Source organism: Pelodiscus sinensis, chromosome 5 (genome assembly GCF_052426305.1).
Source record: "Pelodiscus sinensis isolate ZL-2025 chromosome 5, ASM5242630v1, whole genome shotgun sequence".
NCBI lineage: Eukaryota > Metazoa > Chordata > Testudines > Trionychidae > Pelodiscus > Pelodiscus sinensis.
Genome location: NC_143056.1, coordinates 12353730 through 12366916, shown reverse-complemented (window position 1 = coordinate 12366916; position 13187 = coordinate 12353730). Strand labels below are relative to the sequence as shown.

Below are 13187 nucleotides of genomic sequence, written 5' to 3'. Positions count from 1 at the left end.
TGTGGTCCTGCTGTGCTAGAGGCCATACAAATACATAATAAGAGGCAGCTGATGTCCCAGTGTATTTGAGTTAAATAGACTAGAGACAGTCAAGGGGAGGGTACTGAGGGGCTAAATGATGCCCAAGGTCACACAGGAAGCTTGTGGCAGAACAGGGCATTATCAGTGAGGTCTCCTTAGCCATCCTTCCTCTTGATTACCAGTGCATTAAGAGATCGATTCATGAAACATTATCCACAGTGCCAGCTGCAGTGCCTGACAGTGGCATAGACGATACAAATGTAGTGGCAAGAGGCATGTATGCAGTAGCCTGTGAGAATGTGGAGACCATGGAGAGCCCTAATGCAGGCTCCTTCATAAAAACCCCATTCCTACTAGGCAAATTGGTGTGTCCATGGGAGTAACAGGAATGTATCATCCTCTAGGATCAAGCTTCCAAAGGAGAAATAATAACATAACAACCCACACCTAGCTGTGAAAAGAAACCCCTGATTAGAAGGTTCCTGAGCACTTGAAATTTTTCTAGTCAGTGGGAGGTTTACCTTTATTCACCTATTGGTGCAGTCTGTACATTAAAAAGCCAAGGAAAATTACCTGCGACTGAGCAGCCAGGAGTACATTCTGATTAGTCTTATGTATTTGACCCATATTACCTGTTCCAGTCCATGGGCTAAAATCTGAGCTAAACTGGGTGTTTACAAGCACAGTGGGGCTGTAGAATGCTCAGTGAAGTGGATCTTTGTTAGGCTGACAGGGGAAAAAATGGTTTCTTTAAAGTATGAGGATGAATTAAGCACTGATGTACCTCATACTGTGTAGCAAAAGTCCATACACTTGAACCTTGGGAAACAGGGTTTGTTGGGTTAAAGATTTTGCCAGGCAAGTGAGGGCAGTGGGGGTGGGGTGTTCACCTGATATGAGAGCGGTGGGGAAAAGCCTCTGGCCAGGGGTCGTTGGTGCAGCTAGGGCAGGGGGAGGCAGGACCCCAGACCCACCTACATCCCCACCCCCTCTGCTGAGGCAAGCATGCCACTCACCACCACAGGAAGCAGAGGGGGCGAGCGCATGTGCACGTGACCCTGGAGCACAGGGAGGGCAGTCACTGAAGGCAGCAACATTCTGCCCCCGGAATGCTTACAGCAGGCATTCTTGGAGCGGAGTGTGGCTGAGGCCTTGCTTGGCAGGTTGGGAAAGCAAAGCCTTCCCTGGCCATCACTGAGCTGCCATTCCCGCAGCTGGTGGGAAGGGGAGGGGAGTGGCAGCATGTGGAGGTGCTTCCATTTCTACTGCCAGGGTCTGTACAATGGGTGTTCCCAAATTAGGGACACCCAGAGTACAGAGATTATACCAGGGGTGGGCAAATTCCGGCCCACAGGCCGGATCCACAGAGCTGGCCCACAACATTCTGGCACCTGAGGTGGGGAGCTCAAATGACACCCCCATGTCCCTTTGCTTGGGCCAAAACTTTGCAAGATATCAATTCTCTGGGTCCTAGTGGAAATCCCCCCCCCCCTCAGTCTGGCACCTGAGGCAGCTGCTTCAGTTCGCCTCATGGTAAGGCCAGCCCTGCAGATCTGGTCTGCAGGTTAGTCCCTCCGCAGGTAGCAGAGGATCGCAGTTCTGGTTGTCCGTGAATCAGCGTCGTGGTCCGTGGTGCTTCCTGCCACTCACATTGGCCATGAACAGCGATTTGCGGCCAAGCAGAGCTGCGAGCCTCCGATGCCTGCTGAGGCACAGGTAAACATAGTGGCGGTGGCCCGCCAGGGACTAACCATGCGGGCTGCGGGTTTTTTATTGCCCACTCCTGGATTATAGTGTAGTTTGAATAGAACACTGGCTATAAATATTAATCGCGGGTCACCAGGCCGCAGGGTTTTCCTCAAATACAAAGTAATGAACCCTGGCTTTCTTCTGTGTGTGTTTCAAACAAGTACCCCGGTCATACAGTGGGATCCATGTGAGTGGGTGCCTGGGACCTCATGGACTCCATTGATTTTAGTGCAGGACTGGGGCCATAGCCACTTGCTTAACAGTAATGATCTGGTAACCTTGACCCCATCACTGAGCCTGGGGAATTTTTTGGTTTGGGTTTTCGTTTTGCTTAAATTGTATTCAGTGTTACAGGGGTTGTTTGTGGTGCTGTTGTAACCACCACTGGGCAGATTTGAGCCTCTGCTGGTTGAGCTAAAAGCCAGCTGGCTCTCAGCTTATGCTGTAGAGCTCCCCTTGTTCTTATCTCTCGCTGTAAGTGGTCTAAGTACCTCTACATGGGACAGTGAACCACATTAGGTATGTGGGTTACACCGTGTTAATGTGTGTTTCAAAACAAAATAATTTGGTAATAAGCCACAGTTTGCATAGTACATGGGGCAATTGGGAATTAATGGTGGACCCATCCTAAGATGGTCATATTTTCCACATCAACAAGGACTTACTTAAGGCAACATTTTTCAGTAGCATGAAATCCTCAGCTGCTCTGCAGTCTGGTTCCATTCACTGGCTTGGGAATCTCTAGTCTAGCTGGAGCAGAGTTTGCAGATTGTGGGAGGGGTTGCAAGTACTTTGGAAAATAGGATTAAATTTCTAATTGATCTGGACAAACTGAAGAAATGGTCTGAGGTAAATAGGACGAAATTCAGTAAGGACAAATGCAAAGTGCTCCACTTAGGAAGGAACAATCAGTTTCACACATACATAATGGGAAGTGACTGTCTAGCAAGGAGTACTGCAGAAAGGGATCTAGGGGTCATAGTGGACCTCAAGCTAGATATGAGTCCACCGTGTGATACTGTTGCACAAAAAATGTAATAGCAAATGTAATAGCAGGAGTGTTGTAAGCAAGACACGAGGAATAATTCTTCCCCTCTACTCCGCATTGATGAGGCCTCAACTGGAATATTGGTTAAGTTCTGAGTGACACATTTTAGGAAAGATGTGAACAAATTGGAAAAAGTCCAGAGAAAAACAACAAAAAGTATTAAAGATCTAGAAAACATGACCTATAAGGAAAGATTGACAGAACTGGGTTTGTTTAGTCTGGGAAAAAGGAGACTGGGATGGGACATATGTTATCAAGTACCTAAAAGGTTGTTACAAGGAGAAGGGAGAAAAATTATTCTCCTTAACCTCTGATGATAGGAGAAGAAGTAATAGGCTTAAATTGCAGCAAGGGAAATGTAGTTTGGACATTAGGAAAGGCTTCCTAACTGCCAGGGTAGTTAACCACTGGAATAAATAGCCTTGTGGAATCTTATCACTGGAGATTTTAAAGAGCAAGATAGACAAACACCTGTCAGGGATGATCTAAATGGTGCTTGGTCCTGCCGTGAGGGCAGGGGACTGGACTTGATGACCTCTTAAGATTCCTTCCAGTTCTAGTATTCTATTAATCCTGTAAATCAGGGGCTAACATGAGGGAAATGCAACCATGTGACCTTCTTTTATGTATTCCTTAGTCCTCACTTCCCCTTGCCTTAGGTCATCTTCTCCTTCAGTTCATGACTCTCAGTCCTACAGTGACTCCTGCATGAGAGGGATCAGTGCTGCCTTTAAGACCTGTGAAAGTGCTTTCAAAAGCTAATCAATGAGATCATTAGGCCTTTGGCTATAGCAGCACTACCAGATTTTACTGTGTAAAGGTGAACCTATTACGTATTAAGATTCACCCTAGACCTTAGCTTTAGCTGTGGGAGATATTGCCCACCAGAAGTGACCTGATAATGCCAGCTGTGTAGGACCACTATTAGCTTAAGTGCTAGAGGCCATAAGAATCAGCAGCCCGGTCCTAGCTCATAGGCTGCGTGTCTAACTTGTGTAGCTGTGTCTGCAACACAAAGATATTTTTTACAACACATTGGATTCAGTGGGAGTTGCATGTATCCAGGATGAAGACCGATGTTTACTTTGAACTTAATGTATCAGTACAACGTTTAATGCTATGGCATGGGTTAGAAGATTAAATATCAGTCTTTTGCAGCTGGGTGTTTCTAAAGGCTCATCCTAATGTGAACAGTGACTTGTATGATGATGAGTTTCCATGTCTTGGTTTTCCCATCAGTGAAATGGGGATAATAATACTTACTGGGGAGTGTTTTGAGGACTGATTACAATATGAACTGAGTGTTGAAAAGGCCAGGCACTGCATAAATACTAAGACTTATGGCCAGTGCTGTTCAGATCTAGGATTCTAGGCAAAGATTTTGTTAATTAACTCTCATCATACCTCTGTTAGAGGAAGCACTATTCTGTTCTTTTTACTGATGGGGAAACTGAGGCGAAAAAACTAAGTGGCTTCACTGAGGGGGAGACTAGGGTAGAGCTGGGATTGGATTAGAACTCAGGAGTTCATGGCTTCCATGACTATGCCCTCTTTAAATGTAAATATACCCCTACAGTATGTGTATCATATGGGACCACCTTTTAAATAGCGTTTATTTAAGAACTGTCTAGAGGATCTCCCTAGTAACATAGGCCATGCTGTTGCTGGCTCCTAAGCCCCTCTCACTAAACTCCCGTTTTACACATTCCCCTGCCTACGCTTTCTTTTTTGTGTGATGCACAGACTGGGATTCTAGTCTCTGCTCACTTGTGCTTTGTCCTAGGTCCAGCCATGGAAAGCTGCGAACGTTTTGGAGGTTTATTTATCCTGTCATTTCCTTGTGTCTCTGGACTATTTGGATGGGTGCAAATGAGGAGGAATTTGGGCCTCCATCGAGCTGAAGAAAACAGTGGATTTCTTAATGTTCTCCAGAAAGTTCTGGAACATTAATAGTCACAGGGAATAAATACATAGGAAGCTGTGTCCCACGCGCACACCCCCACCACCAGCCCACTTTGTTTTTGTATCTGGGCTGTCAGGTTCAGTTAACCATTTCGACGGCTTAACAAGGCTAAGCCGCCAAGCGAATGCTTTTGATTTGATAGGCAACTGCATCCCCTGTTCAAAGGAGCCTGCTCCCTAGGGCAACCACATCACAGTGCTGATTTGCTGCAGTGGAGACCGCAGCGCATACAATATGCCCTCCCCCCCTCCCTGTTCTGCTTACAGCATCAGTCTGTAGCCAGTGCAAGGAAGCAGCCGGGATACCCACTAGCCTATTCATGCTTTGGAATGCCTCAGTGAGAATCCAGGAAGGGAGCCGTGATTCCTAACCCCTCAAGATGCAAGCCAGTGCCGATTCTACTAAGATGGACTGTCTGTGGAGCAACTGGAAATGTCAGGGTATTATATCTATTCTAGTGTTGCATGCCTAGAAAGACTGCATGTGTGAGAAGGCAAAAGCAGCATCCATCCATTTTGCATTGTTCACCTGTGGACCTTTGCATGCTTTTTATTTTCCCCAGAAGATTTTCTCTGGCATAAATTTTAAAAAACACCCTAATTATACCCTTTATTTCTTTTCTTTTTTCAGTCCCCGGTTGTTAAGCCTTAAAAATATATAAGGAGGTTTTCCTCTCATATTGCAGCTCCTATCCAAACCATCCCTGATGATGTAGCTTTTTCCTCCTCCTTGTGGATCGTTGTCAGTCTGTGCCCAGCATGATTTCATATGCTGTAGACTTTTAGAAGAGGGTTGTAATTGTGAATTTGAGTCTGGTTAGGCTCCTGGGGTTTACTGACACTCCTATTTTGGAGCTTCAGTGCATCATTTTGGCTGGGACACACCCATTTTGAGATCTGTGTCCACTATCAACACAAAGAAAATATAGCCCTGGCAATTACTGTAATAATACTGAGAATACTGTGGCATTGCTACACATGTGTCAGTTTGCTTTAAAATTATTCTGATTATTATTTAGCACACCCCTAAACCACCTGCTGGAAAATATTGCGATGTTTGGATCATCTGTTGTGTAACAATAGACGCTACGTTCTGTTACAACATATTTATTTTTGAGACAGTCCATATTAGCACTGGGTGTGGCTGGCTACCTTCCAGCTTGCCTTAGACAGCTTTTCAGCCATTTTTATTCAGCTTCACACTTAATAGCAAGCATCCTTTCTTTGTTTTGTTAGAAGACTGTGACACTGCTTGAGGAACAGATTCCAGAAAAATAGATGGAAAGATGGATCCAGTCTTGTAATCTTTTGTATGCATGGCAGGCTTTGTTTTATGTTATTTTATAATACGTTTTATGACAGCAAGGTATACTTTTTTTTTTTTTTTTGCTTTGACATATCGTGTATAGTATTAATGATCTCTAGTGGGTCTTTAAGAGTGAATTACACTATAGCGGCATCTGCTTAAAGGGGCTGTGCTGCTTTTCAGATGTAATTTCTCCTCCTGAAAAGTATATAAATCCTGGCAATTGTAATGCAATCTAGAAAGCCTTCTGAATGTATTTGTGGAGCAGGAGAGGTTAACTGGATCCATCTGATTGCCATTTGAGATCTTTTAAACCTTGGCTCTGCACGTGCTCATCACCACATTCTGAGGGATTTGTCCTAAAGTCAGACAGCTACAAGATAAACACATGCACCTGCTAATATAAGCCCTCAGCAGATCACAGTTATGTTCATAAAGACTGAGGTTTTTCAACAACCTTCATCTGAAAGATTCACCACCAAGATTTACCATAATAACCTGAATTCTGCACACTAAATCCAATAAGATACTTTAAACAAGGCTAAAGAGTAAACTGCTGCCTATTTTTGTGAAAAAGATACAATTGCTGAGTCAGGTTGTCATGTTCATCTTGACTTAATACAAGATTGGATTTTTTTTTCCGCACATCTTTACCAAAACCAAAAATATATGAATACATTGCAAAATGTAGGGGCACAGGACATGCCATCTTTGCTGAACAAATAATAATACTCTTGTGCCATCTGTCTTTTTACAGTCTCCCCCTTTGAAATCAATAGGCAGTTTGGTTTATAACTGAATGGCACAACATAGTCCATGTTGGTCAGAGAGAACCTAATGGGAATAAATGATTACCATGCTTTACTTATCTTTTCCTTTCCCTTGAGGTCACTTTTTTATGTGCAGGGCATGGGACATAAAGACTTTTGTGATAAAAATACTAAAACGCAAATGCTCACTGCAGAACTGTAACCCCCTCAAAAATAGCCACAAGAAGTATAAACATAAATGTTCAATAATAGACTATGCTGACACTCTATATATGTTTTCTGAAAAAATGTAAGTTGTACAAATTTTCCATCTTCATAAATTAGGGTATGTCTACACTACCCTCCTAGTTCGAACTAGGAGGGTAATGTATGCATACCGCACTTGCTAATGAAGCCCGGGATTTGAATTTCCCGGGCTTCATTAGCATAAGCGGGGAGCCGCCATTTTTAAATCCCCGCTGCTTCGAACCCCGTGTAGCGCGGCTACACGGGGCTCGAACTAGGTAGTTCGGACTAGGGTGCCTATTCCGAACTACCGGTACACCTCGTTTCACGAGGAGTAACGGTAGTTCGGAATAGGACCCTAGTCCGAACTACCTAGTTCGAGCCCCGTGTAGCCGCGCTACACGGGGTTCGAAGCAGCGGGGATTTAAAAATGGCGGCTCCCCGCTTATGCTAATGAAGCCCGGGAAATTCAAATCCCGGGCTTCATTAGCAAGTGCGGTATGCATACATTACCCCGCTAGTTCGAACTAGCGGGGTAGTGTAGACATACCCACTGTGCTTCATGTCAGGTAACTCTTTTCCCTTCATAGGGCTGTCTATGTATATAACAGACAAAGATCAATGCCACTGCAAATAATACAATGAATTTGTATTGGAGTGATGGTTAGCACAACTTTTAATTTACTAGAAAACCAGGTATGCAATTAACTAAAATGAAGGACTAGGCAATGTAATATCTCAATACTGTTTTGGGGTGGATTAGAGAAAAGCTAGCTGGTGTTTCTTCTGAAAAGCAGCAGGAAAACTAGGTAGTGGTTTGGTTTTGTTCATTTTGCCTTTTTTTTTTTTTTTGGTAAATGTTCTTGTTGGTAATGGAAATGTATTTGCTATTGGTACGTAATATCAAAATATATTGCAATGTATTATTATCCCTCCATACTGGAAGAATGACGTGATTGTTGTCAATGACAGGTGATGATACAATCCTAAGGGAGAACCAAAGTCATTCTCCCTGCTGGGTGTATAGCCCATTCAAATATTACTTCAGACTAAGGTGAATTGCAGCAGACTGTTATTTTGCTTCCATCTTTCACAGTTAGAAGATGATATATTTGAAGTAGACTGGGGTTGAGCTATCCAGTATATATAAGGTGCAGAAGTACATATGCCTCTGTATATGCTACCTGATGTGGGCCTCCATACACTAACGGTCAGACGAGCTGTCTCCAGAAGGTCGTACTTCAGACATGATGTCACAATACCAGGTAGTCAGTCACCATTGTGCACTGCTCTGAGGTCATTCCCAAAGTATGACCGTTGGAAGCTGTGTTTCTGAGAGTGCCTTAAGAGCACAAGATGGTAGCATCTTCCGCTTCAGATATGAGCTGCTAGACCAGGCATCTTGACCTTCCATGAAGATGTGCCATGATCTTCTAGGGCAGTGGCTCTTAATCTCTTCAGACAACTGTACCCCTTTCAGAAATCTGATTTGTCCTGCATACCCACCCCCACCCCAAGCGTCAGCTCACTTTAAAACTACTTGCGTACAAAATCAGTGTCGCAGCACACTATTACTGGGGAGGAAATTGCTGATTTTCTCATTTTACCACTCAGTTATAAAAAATAAATTAAGTGGAATATAAATATTGCACTTACATTTCAGTGTACAGAGCTGTGTCAAGTCTTTATCTGCATGAAATTTTAGTTTGAGCTGATTTTGCAAGTGCTTGTTTATGTAGCCTGTTGTAAAACTAGGCAACTATCTAGATGAATTGATGAGCCCCCTGTAAGACCTCTGCATATCCTCAGGATTCACATACTCCTAGTTCAGCACCAATGTTGTAGCATCCCCTGTAATCAATACTTTTGGTATGTACCAATTATATTAGAAAATACCCGTGCATTGAACAGCTAGAATTTTCAGTATTCTAGCCTAGTGTTTCTCAACTTTTTTTTTATCAAGTACCCCTTTTCAAAAAAAAAAATTAAGTACCCCCTTTTAAAAAAATTATTATAAGTACCCCTAGTACTTACAGTTTTCAGACACACACATTTTTTTCTACTATTGCAACACATTTGTTTAAACAACTGAATCGTAGCTGGGTGGGCAATGACATTTTTGGGTTTAAAAAGCACAAAAATAATAAAGTGTTGTAAAAATGAACACAGAAATTCAGTTTTCTCCAAATTCCAGTTGTGTTAAAGTACCCCCCAGACTTCTCTCAAGTACCAGTAAAGGTACTCATACCACTGGTTGAGAAACACTGCTCTAGCCTGGCCCAGGCCATCATTTCTGCTTTCATTTCCCCCTCTACAATATCCGTGAGTGATATGTTTCTATCTGCTTCTCTGTTGACCTACAAGTCTCAATTTAAAACAAATATAAAAGATTCCAAAGAAAAGAACCTGTGGATTCTTTACAGAAATGCCACTAAATGCCAGCTCTAGAGTTCATCTTTGCAGTACCCAAATGTCAAGTTGAATAAGGAATGCTGGTTTCTTTGAAGTCAATTTTACTTAGCTTCATTGGAACAAAGTCGTGAACAGAACTTTTACTGGCACCTGTTCTCTGAGTATCATTCAATTAAAGTAGGAGCTGGCTTTAAAATTGTACTAAAAAGCTAGACCAAGCATTACCCCATGGCTGTCTTCTCTGTTTTCAGTACTGAGAGCTGTGTTTGGTGGTAATAATATTCATGTTTTCATTTAAAGTGTAATCTTGTTAGCAGCTTTGAAACCATTCTCATTAGCCGCCTGGCCATAAAATAGTAATTTCTGCCTATTGTTACTTCAGTGCTTTCCACGTTTTCAGAAGTGGATTGTTTCAGCAGGCATTAAGGATTAGATCCTCAGCTGGTGCAACCTGGTGTGGCTCCAAGTGAGCTAAGCCAGTTTACACCAGTCGAGATCTGTCCCTGGGAATCTGTCTTTTGCTGAACCTTGATAGACACAGATCCTTGAAGCGAAGGTGCTGGCTTAAGCTGCCAAGAGTTCTGTGAAACTATAATAATGTTGACCCCTTGGGAATTTAATCCCTTTTCTCTTTCAGAGGGTATCCTATAAAAACTGAACAAAAGTGGTTTAAGTTGCAGTTTAAGGGAAGAAAAGTCTTCCAGTTTCAGCTGTTCTTATTTTTTGTGGAAATTATGAGACCAGACTTATAAAATCAGTACTGCGGATGTATTTTAGTCCCTAACCTGGGCTGCTGCCTTCTGAGGGTTAGCACAAATAAAGTGTATGAAGTTTGTGTAGTTTGCATGGGAAGCAGATTGAAACAAACACACCCTGTTACTCCATATATATGACAACAGATTAAGGACCAAACTTTGAAACCTGTCCGTAACATTTCACCTGCAAACTGGGTGATTGGGTGCACAGTCACCGGAATGGTGAGCGTAAATGTTGTTATATGAGCACATTTTGTGAAGGTATTATTTAGGGTCCCATTTGAAAATTACACCTTAAAGGCTCAACAAGGACTTCTATTGGGATCAGATGCAAAATCAAATAAAGGGTCTTAACCATTTGATCATCCAAGTCATTAAAAAAAACATGGTCGCTATTATTACTTCTCCTCAATTTGTTTCCCCCCTTAAACTTGGAATGTGCCCTGTCATGTGTCCACAAAGTTCACCTTATTGGCACTCTCACAAGTTATGCTGACAACTCCATCCTTAGTCCATGGCTGGGGTAATGCTCTCCCACAGCCATGAGCTGTCAACCTGTCTGCCCTGATGAGAGCTGGGTTAATTTTTTGTGGGCCTGGCTCCACACACACTGGATCCTTTACAATGGGCAGGCACAGTCTGGCCCTTAGTGCAAATGTGTACTTTGTCTATTCCCAAGTTGGTCCCACACCTAGACCGGCGGACAAGGGGAGCAAAAGGAGCAGATGCTTAGGCTGTAGAGCTCACTCATTCTTATTAAGGAGGAGGGAGAAAACTTGTTCATCTTGGCCTCTGAGGATAGAACAAGAAGCAATGGGCTTAAACCGCAGCAAGGGAGGTTTAGGTTGGACATTAGAAAAAAGTTCTTAACTGTCAGGATAGTTGCCCAGGGAGGTTGTGGAATCCCTATCTCTGGAGATATTTAAGAGTAGGTTAGATAAATGTCTATCAGGGATGGTCTAGACAGTATTTGGTCCTGCCATGAGGGCAGGGGACTGGACTCGATGACCTCTCGAGGTCCCTTCCAGTCCTAGTATTCTATGATTCTATGATCTCTTACTGTACATGGTCTAAGAGCCACTACTTGGGACAATGAACCACACTAGGTGTGTGGGTTACACTTGCAGGTCTCACCAACCTCTGTGTATCGTTAGCTAGCAGAGCTAGCCGAGTGTGGAGCAGGGAGCTCATTGCACCATCCTAAGAGATCGTTCAGTGTGCACATTCCCACTATGTCCCTGGCAGTTCTGGAAGTGGGTGCACTGGGGAAGGTGGGTGGAGCTTCCTCATTTGCTTAGGGGTGCTGTGCTGCGAGCCAAGGCTCCTGGGGTGTAGTCACATCATTGCTTCTGGCTCTCTTGAGAACCTTGGCTGAGTCACATTCTCTGACCCTCAGTTTGCCCAGCTTTAAAATGGTGATAACAGTAGATGCCACCTTGGAGGAGTGGCGGGAATTAGTGTTCGTGAATACCTTTGAGCACCATGGATGAAATGCAGAAATCTAGGGGGCGGGTATTCATTATTGTTCTGCCTTGTTTAAAAGTATTTTGTCATGAGATTTGCAAACAGATTTCAAGACCGAGATTCAATGAGTTTGGATAATAAGCACACTGATGTGCATGTGCAACTCCCCCAGATTTCAGTACAAACCGCATGTGTACATCTGAGGCTGGAACTTGATGTGGGGTTCATTCAGCAGAGCCAGGCACTTGCCAACCGGAAGAACATAGAATCATAGATTCATAGAATACTAGAACTGAAAGGGACCTCGAGAGATCATCGTCTAGTCCTCTGCCCTCATGGCAGGACCAAGCACTATCTAGATCATCCCTGATAGATGTCTATCCAACCTGCTCTTAAATATCTCCCATGATAAAGATTCCACAACTTTCCTAGCTGGTTCGAACCAGCGGGGTTTTAAAAATGGCGGCGCCCCGCTTATGCAAATGAAATGAAATTCAAATCCCGGGCTTCATTTGCAAGTGCGGTATGCCTACATTACCCTCCTAGTTCGAACAAGGAGGGTAGTGTAGACATACCCTGAGGGTTTAAGATTGCAGAATAAGGCAAGCACCGACTGCCATTGTTCTGAAAGGAAAGGTAGCGCCTTTCAAATTGGGTAATTCACAGTATTCCCAGGGTCAACTCCCACTCCCGTGCTCTCGTCCCTGTGTTTGGAGAGCAAGGGACCTCTCTGACTTATTGAGAGCTGGCACAGGTGGATTCTCAAGAGTGTTCTTTCCTCAGGAAGAAGGATGGTTTCTGTGAAATGAGTTTATAGGATGAAGGGCTGTAAAGCAAGAGAAAATAATGGGATCCAGAGGGCTCCAACAAATCCATCAAGGATAGAAAAAGCCCCTTGTAAAAGTAGCAACGACTCTGCAGTTCAGGGAAGCAGGTTTAGCCGGGCAGCAGTTTTCAAAAGCTGTGATATAGCCGGGCAGCAGTTTTTCAAAAGCCATTCTCCAGAAGTGATATCCCAGTGTATTCCATGTAAATACCATTGGGGGGAAGGAGAAATTGGAGGGGAGATGACATATTGGCATAAAAAGATGTGATGAGAGAAAACACTGAGCTGGTATCCTTTGGATAGGCTTTGTTAGTGGGAAACTCCTCTGCTAATCAGTGCATAAATAGCTGCATGCTCTTGGCCAGATTTTAATCTCCCTACATTATGTGAAGAATCCACTACTTTGCCAACATACACAAAGATGCAAGTGGACCTCTTGCAGTGCCCTCCCTGCCGAAATCCTGACCCCATTGAAGTCAATGGCAAAACCTCTCATGATGCCCTTTGGGCCAGGCTGTAATCTCATTTCTCCGAGGCAAGACTCTGACCCTGTAAAGCATATATTGTTAAACTGTAGAAATAATTTCTGGAGTTTTAAACGAGTCTGTTTTCCTGCAGCATAGGAGGGACTTTAAATACTGTAGTTACA

The 13187-nt window shown here is 43.5% G+C and overlaps 1 protein-coding gene across 4 annotated transcripts in view; it reads left to right on the top strand.

Moving 5' to 3' along the window:
• The window catches only part of RTN1 (reticulon 1), a 201924-nt gene that overhangs the window by 169645 nt on the left and 19092 nt on the right, over positions 1-13187 (top strand). The window contains exon 1 of one of the 4 annotated variants that reach the window (XM_006135262.4): positions 5046-5221. The exons of the other annotated variants lie outside the window; for them this stretch is intronic. Coding sequence (XP_006135324.2) covers positions 5161-5221 — 61 coding nt within the window. The 5' untranslated portion in view covers positions 5046-5160. Of the gene's footprint in view, positions 1-5045; positions 5222-13187 lie in introns of those variants that run through there. 4 annotated transcript variants of the gene reach the window in all.